Genomic DNA, 20,221 nt, shown 5'->3' with positions numbered 1-20,221 from the left:
ATGATCGACTTCTCGAGCAACTCAATAACTGAACATGGCTTGGCCTAACGATTTTCTAACGACTCTACCTGGTGACGTCCATCGGCATACCTTTCTGGTTTCGCAAAATTAAAAGCCTAGCTCACTAACAAAACCCGCTTTACGACTTCCTCTTTAGACGTTCGAAAGATGGAGGTATGCATAAGGCGCATACCAACTTTAATATCAGGCTACTTCTCGGCACCTAAAATGCAAAATAGCACGTTGACAAAAGTGAAATCCGCCGCAAATTGTTTCTTAAGTCCACAAGGGGCACTGACAAGGGAGGCGTGCGGGGCATTCTGGAACGGGATCACGCCTAAGGCGTCAACGCTGAATAGAAGAGAAAACGGTGCGAACGGTATTACGTCACCCATGGACAAGAACGTGCTTAGTCTAGACGGCTCATAAAGATAAAAACCACGTAACCACAGGTAAAACCAAATTGTGACCTTCAGCAAACACTGAAAAATATGACTTCATTATTCGTCCTTACGCAAAACAGCCTAAAGCATTTTTCGTGCTCCAAAATGTTTCCAAACCCGGATGCAGCGTCTGAGACTGGATTCAGAGTTCCATATCCTCTTCTCCTTCTCTCCCCGAGCTCGGATATAAAAGCCGCCAGACGCAGTGTTCGGATCATCAGCTCCTGATCCTCCATCTGCTTCACTTCAACCATGGTAGGACACCTGAGAGCGTTTTCGAGCACATATTCACCCTATTCCCTCTAGCCCTTGAGCCTAAAGCGAACAGAACGCTGGGCGTGAAGTCGTATCCAATGTACTTTACAAAACAGAGGACTTCTGGAATTTATATTAATTAGTTAAAATCTAGATCTATGGAGCGTAAAATGATTCCTCTAATATTGTTGTATCAGTCCTTAAAGCAAGGTCGCTTATTTTAAAAAAATGTGTTGTTTAGGTCTCCAGGAGCATATTTGTTCCTTGAAGACTTTTTATTACTCGAAATGTAGCATTTACCAAATGCAATCTCGCATTATTATTATTATTAGAACATTATTGCACGAAGCATAATTATCCAACAAGACGCTCATTTCAATTCTTTATAATTTTGCGAATGCCCGTCTTTTTCATATTTTCCTGGTTATTATTTCTTCTGGTTCTGTTGTACTTTTATTCTTACTAACCAATTTTATGCATGTTCCTCGAGTTTTATCTATACCAAAGGTGCCCCTATGCACGCCACTCTACAAATTACTGGAAGCGCCTTCAAAATGCCGGGGAACTTTTGTTTATTCACTCACGCAAATATATAAGAAAGCCATAGGTAGATCGAAATCACAAACCAGCTCTCTCTTGCTGCCGCACTAATCAAGTTTTTCTTTCATTTTCCTTTGTTTTTATTTTTCGTAAAAAGCACAATTATAAATTCTATGGCGATCGGTCATTATTCCATATTTATTTTTCTTCCAGTTCCGCGCTTGCCTCGTCCTCGCCTTGGCCACCGGCGCCCTCGCTGGCCTGTACCACGGTGACGCTGGCCTCGGTCACGGAGCCGCTCTTACCTACAGCACCGGGCTCGGCTACGGAGCCGGTCTCGGTTACGGAGCTGGCCTTGGCTACGGAGCAGGCCTTGGTTACGGAGCAGGCTATGGTTATGGAGCAGGCCTCGCCCACGCTGTTGGCCTTAACCACGGCGTCGCTTACTCCGGTGTGACTGGCTTTGGCTACGCCCCAGCAGCTAGCTACGCTGTCGCGGCTCCAGCCGTTGCTCGCACCGTGTCCACCTCCTACCATGCTGCCCCAGCTGTTGCTGCCGTTGCTCATGCTCCGGCCGTGGCCACTTACGCTGCTGCACCAGCCGTCACCAGGGTCGCTACCTACCAGGCCGCCCCAGCTCTCACCACCTACCAGGCCGCTCCAGCCGTGACCAGGGTCGCTACTTACCAGGCCGCCCCAGCTGTCGCTCAGGTGTACCAGGCAGCTCCAGCTGTCACTAAGGTTGCCACCACTTACCAGGCTGCTCCAGCTGTCACCAGGGTCTACCAGTCCGCTCCAGCCATCACCAAGGTTGCCACCTACCAGGCTGCTCCAGCTGTGGCCACCTACCAGGCTGCTCCAGCCGTTACCAGGGTCTACCAGTCTGCCCCAGTTGTGGCTGCTGCCCCAGCTGTGACCAGGTTTGCCACCTACCAAGCCGCCCCAGCCGTGACCAAGTTTGCCACCTACCAGGCTGCCCCAGCTGTGACCAGGGTCTACCAGTCCGCCCCAGCCGTGACCAAGGTTGCCACCTACCAGGCTGCTCCAGCTATTGCCACCTACCAGGCTGCTCCAGCCGTGACCAGGGTCTACCAGTCCGCCCCAGTTGTGGCTGCTGCTCCAGCTGTGACCAAGTTTGCCACCTACCAGACCGCTCCAGCTGTTACTAGGGTCTACCAGTCTGCTCCAGTCGTTGCTGCCGCCCCCGCTGTCGCCACCTACGCTGCCGCTCCCGCTGTGACCCGCACCGTGTCCACCTCTTACCACGCTGCCCCAGCTGTTGCCACTTACGCCGCTGCTCCAGCTGTTGCCGTGGCCCACGCTCCAGCTGTTGCTGTGGCCCACGCTCCAGCTGTTGCCGTGGCACACGCCCCAGCTGTTGCCAGCTACCAGACCTACGCCGCTGCCCCAGCTTTCGCCACAGTGGCCCATGCCGCCCCAGTCTACGGCTATGGCGTCAGCAACCTCGGATACGGTGTCGGCCACTACGGCTACGGACACGGTCTGGGCAGCTACGGCCTCAACTACGGTTATGGTCTCGGTACCCTTGGCGACTACACCAGCCTTCTCCGCAAGAAGAAGTGTAAGTATAAATTTGCTTCACCAGAGCTCCGATTTGAAAGTGTACTTTTTATTGAATCTCAATTTTTTTTTCTTACAGAAACATCTATCCTAGGAGCTTTGAGCGACCTGGACACTTCACCCAAAAAAGAAAAAAGCCATACGTCACAAGTTTTGATAGTACTTTTTATACTGTAAGAAAAATAAAAAGACTTGGTTTTAACACATATTAAGTCTTTCTTTCCTTTATTATTTCATCAATTATTCATCACGATGAACATTTCTTTTGTACATCGGCTCCATAAATCGCTTTACCTGTACTATGGCGCCTAGAGTGCCTTACCGACTAGAGTCTTCACCGGATCCTCAAATGCTGTCTCTCTATTTCCTCCCGTCAACGCCATAGAAATGACTCCTGGTGTTGACACAACTGCGGAGGTAGGCGCCGCAGTCGCCTGTTTCGCTACAGGTTGCTCTCTAGCTCGGCAGTCCATGATCTTCTACGTCGATCAACTGCCAGGATCGTGACACTCAGTAGCTTGACACGCCGGCTCTTGTGATACAATGTGTTGCCACTTCGGAGCCGCTTTTGACGCGTAGGCGGTAGAGGACGCTGAATAAACCAATCGAAGACGTTTTCAGGGCACTGTACTTCTATCTTAATGGCAATTCTGGGCGGGGGCTGGGTAGCGGAGGCATGGGCTGGTGTTTGGTCTGCTGCTGCGGACGACTGCCTCAACAAGGCGGGATGAAATGATCATAGCGGCGCAGATGTGCAATGAAGGGGAAGAGGATGCCTCCGCAACTTCACCATACTGTTAGGGTGATGCTGTCGGCAGCAGAAAGGACAGGACAGTACACGATGCTAGAACAAACAACGGATTTATGGAGGCGAAGCCGGCACGTGAGGCCTGGCGTGAGCTGGTCGTGCGCGTCACTGCCCCGTCGTCGTCTTCACCTTCCTAACAATATCTAAAGTTGCATTCGTAAAGTTCTCTCGATGTCAATAGCACATGTGCGGGTGCTCTAGAGCAGTCTACTAGGGGTGTGTAAATAAGTCTCGCTTATATCCGTGCCGTCACAATATAACATCCTGCAAAAAACCAAATAATGCAAACTCCTCTAAAAAAAAAAAAAGAAGTTTTTTTTTGTGAAGGTGTGGCGTTTGTTTGTTTGACATGTTTGTCTTGCTTCCCATGGCGAGGTAACTTTTCTACCACCGTTCAATGAACGTCCTATTTCAATAATCTTCACATATTATAATCATCATTCGCTTGACTTTATATTGCGCTGTGCACTTTTAATACTAAATTCAATTTTTCTTTCAAGATAAGGCACTGTTATGCAATTTTAGTTAAGCATGGCAATTGATTGCTAAACCATCCGCTTAATTAATCACTGCTTTATTCGCGATTTATTGTTTAACCGGATAATCGTTTGGACTTCGAGCTGTAAATTTTAGGGGAAAAAGTATATTCTATTTAAGAATTTATAACAATATTCTTGGTCATATTGATATGTTTATTGTACGGTCGAAATATGACTGCATTTGTCTTCACGGCGTTTATTTTTAATTCGTTATGTTTACTCAATCTACCAAGCTTTCCTACTATTTCTTTCGCGTCATCAATAAGCTCCGGCGCGTAATCACCATCGAAAAAAAGCTCGCATCATCTGCATAAATAAAAAAATCAGTTGAGTGATTAATATTTACGATATCATTTATACGTGTATTGAATACAAAAGGCCCGAGAAGGCTTCCTTGATGACCCCCCTTCAATCGGTTTTATTTCGCGTGAGTGGCCGTTTCCCGTAGACATACTGTCTGCGGGAAGATAAATATGAAAATCGAAGTTTTGATACATGGCCACGCAATCTATATATATCTAACTTCTTTAGTAGCAAATTATGACCTAGAGTCTAGATAGACGAACGCTTTAGTAAAGTCTGCGTATAAGCCGAGGGTGAGTTGCCTTTTTTCAAGATTTCTGGGTATATGTTCCCTTCTCCGCAGGGACAGCCAGTTCTGTGGATTGTTGTTTGCGAAAACCAAACTTCGATGAGATAATTATGTTATGATTATCAGCAAATGTTTTTGTTCGAAGTAGTATATCTTTTTCTACACCCTAAGAAAAACAGAAACAAAAATAAAGAGGTCGATAAAGAGCAAAAAAAGCTGCCGCTCAACGGCAACAATCACCCCTGACGAAGAATCAAGTAGATTCGAAATGTACGGCTCCTACATGTTTTGGACATGGTTGGTTGCCGTACTTTAATTATTGTGTTTTCCAACCAGAGAGATTTCTCTCAAATGTTTACTGTCAGGTCGATAATTGCTCACTTTGTTTTTATTTCCTTTTTTTTATATAAGACTGTTACCTTCACTGGTTGCATTTAACAGTGAAACACGCCATTTATGAAACAGAGATTGAATATGTGCGCGAAAGGAAGAGAAATAAGATCAATTACATATTTAACTGGTTTGATCTGAAATCCGTGGGAGTCGCAGCTTTTGATATTCTTAGTAAATTAAAGAGAGATATTATCTTTGAAGCAGTAAGTGACATAGAAAACATGGATTGATTTTTTCTAGCACTTATATACCTGCAAGCATCTGACTCGGGACATTCTTTAACTAGACTTACAAAATACTCATCAAACGCATTTGACAGTGCTTGTCCTGGCAGCTTTTGACCATTGTGGGGGATCTTTAAAACTTGTTTCGTGGCGCACGAACGGCCCAAAACAAAGGTTAGTTGTTTTTTCCCTACAACGTCGACTCTGTTATTACATGAAAAAAAGTCACAAAATTAGATTTTTTTGGCATTTTGGAGTTTTTTGTTTAATTCATATCGATAACGTTTAAACACTGGTAGTTCTTCGATAGATTTTGATTTTACAAATTTTTGATATAACGCATTTTTTTACAAAATTGTGTGAGGAACCCTTTTGTTATCCATGGTTTACAATTTTTTCTATGGGTGGCCATCTTTTTTTGCTGAAAGCAGCTTACATACGTTTTTTTTAATTTGTTCAAGAACAAATCATTTGCTTTAACTGCGTTCATTTCATAAAGGACATCGTCGCAATCAAGACAAGATAGTTTCTGTCTGACTTCATTTATGTAATCAGGCGTTATATTATGAAACTATATGGCTTACTGATAATTATATTTTATGTTTATAGTTTGCTTTTTTTATACAGAATAATATACCCAAGCGATCACTTGTATCAGCTATCACTCTGCCAGATTTGATATAGGATGTATCGTAGCTTGTAATAAATAAATTCAATATTGTCGATAATTCAGTTGTAATTCTTGTTGCAGTATTCATCATATTTTCACATCCGTTCGATTTAAATAACGCATCAAATTTTAATTTACATGTCGTATCAAGTAGCATGTTAGCATTATAATATCCTCCAAAGATTACATTCTATATATTTTCATTCGCGAACTCAAGGAAAGACTCTAATTAAGCGAAAAAGGAAGATAGGTTATCACTTGGCGGGCGGTAACAGACAGCTATAATGTTCTCTCCTATCAGTAAGGACAGCACCTCGTAGTCTTTGTGAACGCAGCAATAATCAGATAGCATCTCACATGAAATCTCAGCGTTTACTACTAGGGCAACACTCCCGCCACGACATTCTGTGCGGTTTAAAAAGCGACCGTTGTACATTGGTAAGTTTCCAACGTTAGTATTATCCGTAAACCACGTCTCTAAAACATGTCTTCTCAGAGATGTTCATACAGTCATTCTCTATACAATCTCCACCAACTTACCTCGCAGACACATCCTTTATTAAAAATGCTGCAACGCGAAAAATTTAGACCCTTCGTTCACAGTGCACGAAAATAACTTTTACACACAACCAACCTATTCACAACAAAAACGTTCTATGTGAAACGACGATGTATATTATATATCATTAAGAATGTTGCTGTTTTGGAATGCAGCAGTGGAAAACCATTGGAATAAACAAGTTTTTACAATGTTGCACTAAATTCTCTTTTGTATTCTTATAAGTCAAAGGAGACAAAGGAGACATTTAACACGAGACCAAAGTACTGTTTAAATGTAAAACCCTCAAGATTGCATTTTTTTTCATAATTGAAGTAATTTTTAGGTTAGTAGATTTTTATGCAAGGGTTGCTTTTGTGGGTTTTGCGGTAGACAGAATGGAGAAATTAGCGGATAGTACATGTCAAGCAGAACGAAGGAATTTTCGCGTTGTAAATGCGGTCAAGAAAGTATTGAAATAGATTACGCTCGAACTATTACACACCGACCAATTAAGGAAAGTTTGCGATCCTTGTGGCATTGATTTTTGAGAGAAAAGCGGTAGAAACTCTGGAATCCTTATTTGTTAGATGGGAGGGTAACATTCGTAAAATAAAAATAGGTATTGTCACGATTCTTAAGGAAGGGGTTACGACTTCTCTTTCGAAGTAGATTTCGAGCCGAAATAGTTAAGTGTTAAGGCTTATATTTTTTTGAAGGATCACAAGCCGGAGGTGCTTGTCCGTACATAATGAAAACGGACCCTGGCAGAGCATTCTGCCTAAGTTTCTACAACGTGCGTCGGATGTAGTGCATGTCGGAAAAAGGTCTAATGCTCAGAGATTCAGGAGAGCTGATCGAAGCTCTGGAATATTTTTACAGAAAAAATGTTTGGTTAAGTCAATGTAGATCAAATATCTTTACTACTCGTTCCAGAAGCTTCGCTTAAAGGAGCTGTGCAACGATTTTAACGTTGAAAGAAGTGGCATGTTCTACTTTCGATATTGTTCACCTTGTCACAAATGACAGAAAACACACCTCTTTTCATCGAAATGTTACAATTCCGCCGTGTAATAGCGAGTCAAAACTTAGAATATTCCCCGACCTGTAGCCGCGAGCGGCGGCTATGAGAAACACGCGGCGTGACGTCAATCGGGACTCTTGTAGAAAGGTAGAAAGTTGTGCGAATACCTGTTCGATAAAAGATAACCTTTCTATAAATCTTGTCGTTCCAACATATATACAAAAATGCGTCAAAAACCTGGTATCATCGACAAAACTTTGTTTTATACGGAGTTTTAGTGGCGCCATCTATCCTAGGTCCACAAAACCGTCAGCTCTTTCTGCTACCGCGAACAGCCGGAACAGCCTCCAGAAGCCGGAGGGGGAGGGGGACAGGGCCGGATGGGTATGGCCTGACCCGGATGAGACTTTCCACCTTTCACCATATTGTTTGCGCGGCTCCCGCCAGCACGCGGTCACGTGGTCCCGAGAGGATGAGTTCTCGCTGCTCACTGATGGCTCTAAAGAGAGAACTTTTCCGGAACCCCGCGCCTACCCCATCGACGTCATCGCGCACGTGACCCGGAAGACGACGTACGAGTTCAGAGGCGGCAAAAACCTGGATCTTTTTTCATTTTTCTTAAATAAAAACTAGGGTATCCAGGCAATATCTGTTTTCTGTAGTTCACTTCAAAAGTCTCAGGCATCAACTTCCACAATTATTTAAGCAAAGCCCTGAAATTGTTGCACAGCAACGCGTTAGACATGCTTTAATATTAGATTCTGGTTGCTTTCAACTTAAGACGGGCTTAGCAGTCGACACTTTCCTTTCTAAGTTAGACCTGTCCCTCCAAGAAAGAGTAGTAGAATACAGCGGCCGTAAATAAATACAGAAGGATGGGGTACGTATAAGATCGTCTGTGGATTCAATACTGCCAGAAATATATCGTAACGCATCAGACAATACAATGACTGAAGACATAAACGGAAGTGCCTCCAATGGTTGCTTATTTTATATAAATTATACAGATTATGTACGTATTTCTTTATTTTAGAATAGTGAATCAAAGGCCTTAGCAAAATTGGTGAGAACGGTAGCTCCAGAACTAAGGTACAACCAAGAACAGCCAGAAGATGGGATTCTACAGTTTTTAGATTTACGTTTGCATGTCGAAGGAGGGCTTTTCAGAGAATACAGAAAAGAAAATGCCAAACCTCTTCTCAGGAAGAAAAGTTGTCACAAAAATTCCGCCAAAGCTAGAGTTGTCAAATCGTTGTTTATTTATTATTTATCTCCAGACACTCTCGGCCAATGGGCCATTCAAGGGGTATATGCTCTGTATTGCATAAATGATTGTTATATGTCCGTTAACATAAATGTAAATACTTATTTTAACGCAAATCTGATATGTCGCAGTTCGATGACTGAAGAAGCACATACAAAAAGAAAAAAAAACTACTTGAATGCATATGTTCCGGCTGCTTCACATTTCAAAATCTAAAAAGAAAGGAAATCTCATAAAAATAACACCCACACAAAACATTACAACAAAAGAAATACATCGCTGGACATAAGCATAGGCCATAGCAGAGAGCATAGAAACTTCATGTGTTTAAATCTAAAAAAAAAATTCGAATCGCATTTGTGAAGGTACAGATGTTAATATTAAGATATGACAATCGATCGGCTAACCTACCGATTATTCAACTAATGATTTAATTGCGATTAGCATTTCTAACCGATTAAGCAGTACGATTCTTACGAACGAAAAAAAAATGAGCACTCCTACCACGCAGAAGTTGACGAGTACACTTGTAAGAAGGGCACATCTTAGCTGAAGTTCTAACCTTAAGTTACCTTTAGAGGCGGGATTTGTAATATTTGTGACTTCAGACAAGTTCAGGAGGTTACATGTGTCTAGGCCACTTGAATACCGTGCAGGTGTCCGTTTAGTTAAGCGAAGACTATTGTGAAACATCAAATGAGCTAGCTCTTCCCGGAGAATATCAACAAACATCTTGCCTCAGGTAGCTGAAGTAAAAATTTGTAAGTGTGAGTGTTTTTAAACTGTTCTCAACTAAACATTGAAGTTGATTCGTAATCGAATTCTGCATTGGTTAAGTTGGTCATATATTTGTCAAAAAACATGTAATTTTGACTTTTAAAGTGTATTATGCATGGAAATAAACGAGACTATTCAATCGATTAATTAATCAATTTAACTGTGTTGATTAATCGGGATAACGTATTTTATCGATGCCCAGCCCTAGATAATCGGCCGCGCTTAGGAAGATCGTTCCAGTAATTTATAGTTTTAACAACAAAAAGTATTTAAGCACATCAATTACGTGAAAATATGATTGTAATGCTTTATAATGTTTTAAACAAGCCGACCTGTTGTTAATATGCTTAAGATAAACATCAGGATCTATTTTTAGCTGAGCATATAAAATATCCAACAGAAAATTTAGGCGCTATTTTGCTTCTAACGCCCAATGGATCAAGCCCGCATTCATTTAACCAATTTGTAACTGAGAGTGTCGATCTGTAATCAGATTGTAAAAAGCGGGAAGCCTGTTATTGCCTTCTCTCAACTTTGCTCATGTCGGTCTTAGTAAAGGGTCCCAAACAATGGAGGCATACTAGAGTGTCGGCCGTATCAGTTTTTTATGCTGTGTCTTACTTCCGTATTGGCATCCTTAAGTTTCCCTTTCAACACGCATAATTCGCGGTACGCTGTTGCGTATATATATATAACGTGAAATTGCAATTTTAAATTTTGGCTTACTGTCACTTCTAATTATACTTAAATGTTTCTATTTTGGCAAGTTCGACATGTCCAATTTTATACTGCAATATGATAGTTTTTTTTATTAGCTTGCTGAAATTATTTTTCATTTTCGCAGGGAGGCATCACTATCTGATCTGATCCAGACAATAATTTAACACTACTTGGTCCTTAGACGTCTTGATTGGTAAATAAGTAAGACAGCCATCTGCGAAGTGGTGACGAAAGCAATGCGTAATTTATGTGCTCATTAGATGAATTACTCTAAAATACAATGCAAGAGACTGACAAGTGCTGGGTATGGATATCTTATAAAAGGCAACTAGAACTTCATTTCACAAATGAACGTAAAGTGGAAAAAGACAAAGGAAAAATATAGAAGTGATTCCGTTCTTTCATCAAATTTCTCACAATTAAAAGGCTTGCGCCAAAAATATTGGAATTTATGTTGTCTTTAAAGGGTAACTGCAAAGAGTAACTGCTAATGTAGGGTAACTGCTAGTATAGTTGGTGTTGTATATCGTAATAAACACATCTTACCACTCAGAAAAAAGTTAATTTTATATAATTCATTATTTTATATAATTCGTTATTCTATTCGCATTTAAATTATGGTCATTTCATATGGGGCACCACAACCTATACCAACCTCCAGAAAATATACATGTTGCAAAAAAAGATACTAAGAAGTACATGTAATGTTGACATTGAATATCCAGTTAGTGATATTTCTGGTGAACTTGGTATAATAAAAGCTTTTGATTTATACAAATATCGTTTATGTGCAAAATATATCGTGGAAAAAAATGTACCCCAGCGTCACCTAGAAAACCTTGCGAACCTAAAACAAAAAGTATATACGTATCCAACACGGACTAAGAAACCCTGGGAAGTACCATTTTCGAGAACTAATTATGGCAATCAATCTATGGCAAAATACTTTACCAAAGATCCATAATCAGCTGACTAGGCAACATATAGATATCAACTGTACATCAGTGAGCATTTTAAGGAAATATATTATTTCAAACCTCATTATCAACAATGAGCGCTGATCATCTTGCGCTTAGTTAGAATGCACTGTGTGTGGGTTGATTCAATGTGTTATTGCTTTGTAAAACGCTGTTTTTTGTGTGATGATTTTTCATTTATGTTTATGAATTTGTAGAGTTTCATTGTATAGTTCAGGGGTGGCCAAGCTGCGACTCGCGAGCCGCATGCGGCTCTTCGCGTGTCGAGGTGCGGCTCGCGGCTCCCTCCCCTATTCCCCCCCCCCCCCCCCCACGCCCCCTAGCCACCACTTCCCCGCCTCCCTCCCGGACACGCGAAAATTATCCAAAAAGAGAAAGGGAAACGCGTTTTAAATCAAAAAACAGGTTGCGGTTTGGTAGTCCTGTGCCACTGTTACCTTACGTACAGTTGGACAGCTTTTGACTCGAATAGATTCAAAGTAGTTCGAGTTTCGGTTATTGCTCTAAACAAAAGTTTGATTCCCCCCCTGCGGCTCTTGGAATTTTTGTGGCTTTACTTGCGGCTCTCAGGACGGGCCAGCCGGGCCACCCCTGGTATAGTTCCTCTGGTGCTTGCTTTGTGACTGCTTGTCTGGGGTGTCTAGGAGCCAGTCAATCTGTTTTTGCAGCTTTTTTCCCTTAGTCACCTTTCAACTTTTTGATGGAAAAATAAAGGAATTATTATCATTATTAATCATTATTATTATTTAAAAAGTGTTTTTAAACAGTCTACTTGGAGCAAGCATGTCACGAAACATATTTTCCGCGAAACAAAATTACAGCAATATTTATTGCACGAGACTGATTTTACTTTGCGGCTATTTCGTCCGTTTTAAATCGCGCGCCAGAAAGTTGGTATTATACGTCACAAAGTTGCTAGTATACGTCGTGTGACGTGCGATAGAAACTCTTCGTATTCGCCAATAGGTTGATTCACAGCTTAGATCTTGGTTGTTAAACCTTTGTGTTATGTTAAATTTCCTTTAGAGCGGCATATTTTTACGTTTAAAGAATAACTCATGTAATGAGAGTTATTATTACCCTTTACAAAATGTTTTCAAGACAGCCACTTCCGTTTGGATTCATACCATAACAAACAAAAGCGTCATCATCCTTTCCATGGACGCCGTTGTCTGTGGTCCCGCCTGTCTCGCCTACCTTGACTAGTCGTTCCGCCTAAGTCATCAGTGATTCCTGTTGACCCAGGTGCTTGAGTGAGACTTCCTGAAGTGAAGTAATGTGTGTTTAGCAGCTGTCGCAGGTGTTAGTCATAGAAAGCGACGCGGGGTTTTGGCTTTCATAATGCGGTTTGTTACTTTCGTTTACCTTGGGTGTTCTCTTTGCTTTCGTAGGGCGTTTTCCTTGCATTCCTCGCGTGTTTCTTTTTTTCTTTCTTTTCTTGCTTGCACGTGCAATTGTGAACTCCTGCAAAGCGGCGCCGTTGCTTTGTAAAGTGCTGCAATGATTAGTGATCGCGACAGCAAACCTTCCAGCAGCCACGTCCAAGAGCGCCGTCCTTGTTGCGCTGAAGGCTCGGGAGGCTCAGGCGGTGCGCCGCCTTCGTTGCTGCCAGTCGTCCTCCGCGGCGTATCTTCGTATGGCCGAAGATCCTGCTACTTGCAGCGGCAAAGAAGCTGACGTTTCAATTGAGAGTCCATTTTACGTGCAGTTCGCACAGAACACAGAAGCTACAAAAGGCTATGATACGCATACAAGACACACCGGCAGTCGAGACACTGCCTACGTCCTTTAACTCCGCAGTCAAGTCAATCCAAAAGCAAATTCAAGTGCGAGGGGCGGGGCGAACTTCTCCAAGGCGCGGGGCGAAAGAGCGTGAGTTTCAAATGTTGAGTCCGACTATATTACGTCCTGTGGCGTAAATAGTGCTAAAAGACTTTTTTTTTTCGCGGAACTTTTGTTTTGTTTAATGCTTGTCCCGATTAGGCTGCTTAAAAACATTTTTTGTTCTTTGCAGTTACGCTTTAAGTCAGATTGTAACTAGGATTTTGCGTTTTCGGAGTTTATTATTTCGTCAAAATCAGAGGCTGTTTTATTTTCAGAATTTGTTTTTTGAGAAACAATTTTGAATTTATAGGAATTTCTTTTTGTTCAATTTCCGATTCACTGAAATTTGACGCTTAGTTTTAGTGCTTTATAGTTAAAAAAAAATATCCGGCTCAAAACGTGTGCTAGATTCAAAAGAATGAGCTTGTACAAATTGATTTTTTCAGTTGGATTCAGTGTTGGCGCCATTGCCCCTGGCAATACTAATTTTTCTACGACAACAGTTGCAAACGAGTATTGCTTCGATAAACATCGCTTGCTTAAAGTAAATTAACTACTGGAGGTAGTCGGCGGCAAGGTTATTCATTTCACCCTATCCATCACTCTACCGGAAGACGATGACGACGATAGAGTGAGCTGTGCCGGGTGACCGCGGCGCTAGGTTCTGGCCCTGAACATGAATACATCGGAGGCGGCAGCCGTCTACCTAGACTGGGCCACCCCTCTGGAGCCGCTGCCTTCACCGAGGCGAGCGACCGCACCGTCAGGCGCCAGGCCGGAGAGGTTCGGCAACCCTAGTGGCTTGCTGGCAAGGCCTCACATCGCTCACTTATTTAACGGGCAATTTTAGCGGATTATTCGGGGTAAACACCCCCAACTTTCGTCGAAATGTCCGAGAACATTACCGGCACCGATTCCTCCAAGGACTTGCGACCGGAAGGCGATATCTTTCGTTTTTCCGGGGGAACTCGACAACTCGTGGCTCCGCGGCCGCTAAGTCTACTTCCCACCGGAGCAGGCAACGACTGGAACCCGTTCTCCGTTCTTCCAGACAACGCAAGCAGACATCACGAAACCCCCGCACCCGAAGGCAGCGACCACGACGCCAAGAAACGGCGCACGGGCACGATGAACGCGGTCGGGGGACGCTTCGTCAATGCAGCGTTTCACGAGGCTGCCCGCCGGATGACTACGTGGGCTAACTTTGGGTCCATCGCAAACCCCGCGGACGCCGATGAGGAAGGCTGGACGCCCGTCACACAGCTCAGAAGGAAGGTACGTACCACGAACTACACCGTCATTCTACGGCCGAAACAACCGATCAGGATGGCGGCACTCTCCCCGAAGCTCTTCATAGACGCGGTCTGGAGCGAGGCGAAAAAGATTCGCGTAACGACCGGTTTCAAGGTTCGCGTGCTGCACAGGTCCAACACGATCGCCATAGGCACCTCCAACCCCCAGCTAAGAGACCACCTTCTCAAGGGGGAATCTTTTTCATTCGGGGGCGAGACGCCAATTCTAGTGCAAACCTATGAGCCAGCTAGGCGAGAAAACGCCCGGGGCGTTTTCTCGCCTAGCTGGACACTACAACGAATGATCACATGTCCTTCACACCGAGTTCTCTCGGCGCGGCCCATGGGATCGTCTGGTTCCATTCTCATCACTTTCGACTGCCCGACTCTCCCCTTGCACGTGTTGTACGACATACTCGAGAAGAGGGTCTTCGAATACAAATCCAAAGTCGTAGTATGCTCACAGTGCCATGACATCGGCCACAAGCATGACATCTGCCCCAACCAGCACCGGCAACGATGCGAAAAGTGCGGCAGGATGAAGCACAGCGTTGACGAATGCAACGGCGAAACGCCAGAATGCAGGAACTGCAAGGGATCTCACATTGCGACGGACTCATGTTGCCCGGCCGCGAGGAAGGCCACTCAGAAACTCAGATCCAAGCTCCAACCACCCGGAACACCACCCAAACACGAGCCCTCACGAAACACGCGACCCTCACGATCGAGCAGACGCAGGCGCCGCCACAAGAAATCGACCAACGCCGGCAATGGCAGCGCCAACACAGACGCACAACAGGTCGCGCCAAAAACACCGTCGCCGAACCGGACCTCAACCAGACGCCCTAAACGATCCACAGACACTAATTCCAAAGCAACCACTATCGCACCAGCAGCAGACCCGGCATCGACCGGTATCAAAAGATCGGCAGGCGGACAGCCCGGTGAACCTTGCACATCGGAGACACCATGCACGGAACAGATGGAGACGGACTTCCCGCCCCTGCCCATCCGCTCGACTCCCCGGGCAGAACCCAACACCGACGCCTTAGTTGCTGCGATGCGCAAAAACATTTGGCACAACAGGAAATTACCGACAACAGAGCCTACCACGCCAGCGCACCGCGAAGTGACGAGCTCGAAAACGCCGCGCCTGGACGAGGAGACGCTCAGCGTCATACGAGAAGAGGTCAGAAGAGCGCTAGCCGAGGCTTGGCCGCGCTTCGCAGAAGGCCTCCAGAACCTCATTTCAGAGACGATTGCCCAGTGTCTCACACCAACCGTCGCACCAAAATAATGGAAAGTGGTCGACACGGTGGTCCCACCAATCGACGCACGGCCGCGGGCGATGCGTGGATCCTGCAATGGAACTGCCGCACGCTCGCAAACAAAAAAGCCGAATTGGTCCACCGACTACAAACACAAGGCAAGCCGCTCGCGATGCTGCTCCAAGAAGTTAACAGCACCGAGATCGTCATCCCAGGATACGACGCCTACTTTCAACCCACAATCACGCATCGCTCGCAAGGGCGGGAATCGGGCAGAAGAAACACGCGGGGGCAGACGGCGATCTTCATCGACAAGACCGTTCCACACATTGAGGTGATTGACCTGAGCAGATGGTGAAACGATCACCAGGAAGTAGTGGGCGTCCGCACCCGGTTCAGCAAACGCGCCCTGCTCCTTGTTTCGGTCTACGTCCGGCCAAGAAGGACGGGCAGAGCGCGCGAGAATTGGGATTGGATATATTACATTCGATCCACCTACTCCAGCGATATACTCGTTATCGCGGGAGATTTCAACGCGCGGCATCAGGCGTGGGGCTACGCCGAGAATCACTACAGGGGAGAGACCCTACGCGACGTGATGGCTGCCAACTACATGGAGCTGCTCAACGACCCTAATATTCCGACACGTTACGGACACGGACGCCAGGGGGACACCACCCCAGACATCACGTGGGGGTCGCGTAACGCACGGACAGATTGGGAAGTTTACATGGACGCGATGGCCAGCGACCACTTCCCCATACTTGTCACGCTCAAAAATGTAAGAGGAAAAAAAACCAGAAAATAAAAACTCAAATCACAAAGTGGGATGACTACAGAAACCTACTACAAGAATGGGAGGTCCTGGAAGGCGAAACACGGCCCTGCGACCTAGTCCAACGTCTGCGAGCAGCAAAGGCGCAAGCCACACGCACGGTAAACGTAGATCCGGACACCCCCAAGCCTGACTTACACTTGCTCAATCTGTAGGATACCCGCATCGAAGCGCTCACGCGATACCGTGAGCGGGGCAAGAAACCATGGTTGCGCAGGCGCCTTGACCAGGCGACGGAAGAGGCGCGCCAACACGCCCAGAACTTGGCACAAGAACGTTGGCAGGACCTGTGCAACCAATTCAACGGACGGATGCACCTACTGCAAATATGGACCATGTTCAGGAGCTGGCGGGGCAAGTCAAAAAGACGGACGGTAGCACAGATGGTAGCTCTCCGACTCGACAAGAGTGAGGAGGAAATCGCCACGATTGCCGGAACAACGTTCTTCCCACAACCCAACGAGAAGAACGAGACTTGCTACGACCACGGAGACGAAGCGAGAGCAGCAGCCCCGAACGATACGCCGTTCACTCGGGCCGAGCTACAGGCCGCGCTCGACAAGGCCAACGTTCGGAGCGCGCCCGGACCGGACTGCGTGTCCTTCGCGGAACTTCGCAATCTACCCACGGAATTTAAGTCCAAACTCCTTGAATGGATTAATGACGTATGGGAGACGGGCTCCGTCCAGAACGATCGGAAGGAATCTCTCGTGATCCCGATACCGAAACCGGGCAAACCGCCGATTTCCATTCAAACTTTGCGACCCATTTCCCTCACGAGCAATGTCTGCAAATTGGCGGAAAGAATGGTTCTCGCAAGAATCCTCTGGCAGCTCGAAACCGAGGACCGATTCCACCATTGCCAGACAGGCTTCAGACAAGGCCTGAGCACGCAAGATAATCTGCTTATGTTATATCGCGATGTTCTGGAACGACCATCGAAATCTCAGCCTCGAACGGTCGTCGCGGTCGACATCCAAAAGGCGTTTGATTCCGTCCCGCACGCGGCAGTGATCGAGAGCGCGGGCCTAGCGGGAGTAGGCGAGCGAGCGCTCAACTTCATCCGCGGCTTTCTTCGTGATAGACGGTTTAAAGTCAAGATCGGAGACAAGACAGGTCCCGAAACTGCCAACCACGTCGGCGTCCCGCAGGGGGCGGTCTTGTCGCCGACCATGTTTAATATGGTCATGGCACGACTGCCCCCGCGCCTGTCCAAAATCCCACAGCTTCGTTTCGCCTTATCTGCGGACGACATTGCCCTCTGGTCAGTGGCCGGCTCCGTGGGGGAGCAAGAATATAGGCTTCAGCGAGGACTCGACGAGATCCAAAGATTTTCGGAGGAGGTAGGCATGACCGCCTCCCCAGAGAAAACGGAATTTGTCGTCGCTCTCTCCGGCCCGCAACGAGAAGCTGAGAAGACCAGAAACCTCTACACTTTGAACCTGGACGGGAAGCCCATCAAGCGGAGCTCGACGGTCCGTGTATTGGGTCTCTTTATCGACCAAGACGGCAAAGCCTGCACGTGGATGGCCCGCGTGAAAAAGGAAAGTGGGCAGATCCTGCACCTCATTCGCTAAGTGACCAGCAGAAGATGGGGAACCGGCGAGAAAGAAACTCGGCAGCTCGTCCAGTCTCTCTTCTCATCAAGAATCTTCTGCGGTTACAACTACCATCACGTCACTACAAACAACGGGAGGAGCTGGAAAAGTTAAACCGCGAAGCGATACGAATCGTAACGGGCCTTCCAAAGTACACCTGGACTGCGGACCTCTATGCCCACGGCTGGCTGAACAGGCTGGCCGACGTGGCCGAGCAACTCTTGTCTGCAGAGAGAACTCGGCTACTGAGCACACGTGCTGGGCAGAGGATTCTCGCAGAGCTGGGAGACCTCCCGCAACCGGCACCGCCGATCTCCCCGGTGCAAGAGCCGCCATGGGAACGACAAATCAATCTCACAGACGATGTACCGCTCCCAAGTCACATGGGCCCCGATCATCCCGAGAGGAGATCCCGCTTCGCGGCAGCGCACGAGAAGCTTGTCAAAAACAGAGATGGAAAGAAACACGTCTGCATCTACACCGACGCGGCCGCAGAACAGCCGTCACCGGAAGAAACCGGAAGCCCTCTCCGAACATCAATAGCCTGGGTTGACACCACCACCCTCGAAGTGGATGCGTGCGCGCTGCCCCCGGGTGTGGGCGTCAAGGGGGCCGAACTTGAAGCCATTCTACGAGCAGCGATACATGCAGACGAACGTCACTTCGTCGGAACAAAGGTGACGGACATCACTATCTACACAGACTCCAGGGAGGCATATTTGGAGTGCCGTAACGCAATCAAGAGTCAGAGCGAACGGGTGCGAAATATTCACGACGTCGCGAAACGTTCCTGCATGACAGGAACGTCACACTACGAGTCGACTGGGTCCCGGCACACGCGGGTATCCGGGCGAACGAATGGGCTCTCAGCGAGGCACGAGCAGCACTTCGCAGATCAACCGTGTCAGACGCAACCAACAACACAAAAAAGCCCAGACACGCCCCAGCGCCGAGTGAAACTGGCCCGCCGGACGACTTACCAGACTCCGCGGAATTAGCGTCAATTGCCAAGAAGGAACATAAAGCCATCCTCCTCCGACTGAGACAAGACGCCGCCGTCGCGAACCGTCACAACCGAGAGATACCACCGATGCCTCCAGACCTGAACCGCAGGGCACAGGTCACCATAAGGCCGATTATCACCAACACCGCCCTCACGCCGGCCCTCAGGCACAAGATGTTCGGCGATGATCCCAACAAAGGCAAGTGCCGAGCCTGCGCTGTGCCGGCGACCACCTCGCACTTAGTCTGGGAGTGCCCAACCTATGGCACAGCCCGGGAACGCATTCTGTCGGAGTTACCGGCAGAACACCGACCCGCCAGCTACATCGACTGGATTCTACCCCAGGACACGTCGCTCGGGACTGTTCAACTCCTGTGGAAGCACCTCTGCCTCTTCGTCCACGCAGACGGAGGGCCTGGAGCGCTGCTTCTACACGGCCCGCCAAGGAAAGAAATCCCCCGTGTCTCTCCCCCGCCGCTGCTGATGCCGTAGGACAAGAGCAGCCTCGAAAAGGCCCAATAAAGACGTTTACAATCAAACAAAACAAAAAACCATCACTCTACCCCGCGGTTGGGTGTTGCGGAGTGGTAAAGGGAGCTTCAAATGCCCATCCCCTCTTCCCCCTTTTATGAAATGTATATGGTCCATTGCTGTCACTGTTACAAAACACAACCCGTCCTTCCTCTGATGAACACAAATAGTATGGCCCAGACTGGAAACCGTAACAGTGTCTTGTGTCGTGACCCCAAAGTACAGCGTCCGGTTGTCCGGAATGAACGTTAAAAATATAAACGTGAAAATAATTTCTCTTAATCGTCCAAGATTTCAAAAAAACCTGAGGTGGAATTTCCTCAGGACCATTGACCCTGTGCGCTGTCCAGACTTTATTGTAATATACCGTCATTTTTTTTTCTTGAGTCGGTACAGTAAAGTTTGGAGTTTATTGGATAAATTCAAACTGGCGAAAAGTCTACCGGCGGGCGTCCTTCGGAACTTTTTTTTTTTTTTTTTGGGGGGGGGGGGGTGATTTAGCCGAAAACATGGAACCCTAATTAA

The 20,221-nt window shown here is 46.5% G+C and overlaps 1 protein-coding gene and 1 pseudogene across 1 annotated transcript; both read left to right on the top strand.

Annotated features, from left to right (window-relative positions):
* Positions 1 to 620: 620 nt before the first annotated feature.
* Positions 621 to 3,023, top strand: LOC115330797 (pollen allergen KBG 41-like). The gene is made up of 3 exons (XM_029992832.2): positions 621 to 698; positions 1,452 to 2,820; positions 2,899 to 3,023. Coding segments are annotated over exons 1-3 (1,374 nt in total). The 5' UTR covers positions 621 to 695; the 3' UTR covers positions 2,901 to 3,023.
* A 15,132-nt stretch (positions 3,024 to 18,155) lies between these two features.
* LOC120850467 lies at positions 18,156 to 19,657 on the top strand (annotated as a pseudogene).
* Positions 19,658 to 20,221: the final 564 nt, after the last annotated feature.

This window comes from Ixodes scapularis, unplaced genomic scaffold, assembly GCF_016920785.2.
Source record: "Ixodes scapularis isolate PalLabHiFi unplaced genomic scaffold, ASM1692078v2 PGA_scaffold1__304_contigs__length_218370807, whole genome shotgun sequence".
NCBI lineage: Eukaryota > Metazoa > Arthropoda > Arachnida > Ixodida > Ixodidae > Ixodes > Ixodes scapularis.
This window is presented reverse-complemented; position numbering and strand designations above follow the sequence as displayed.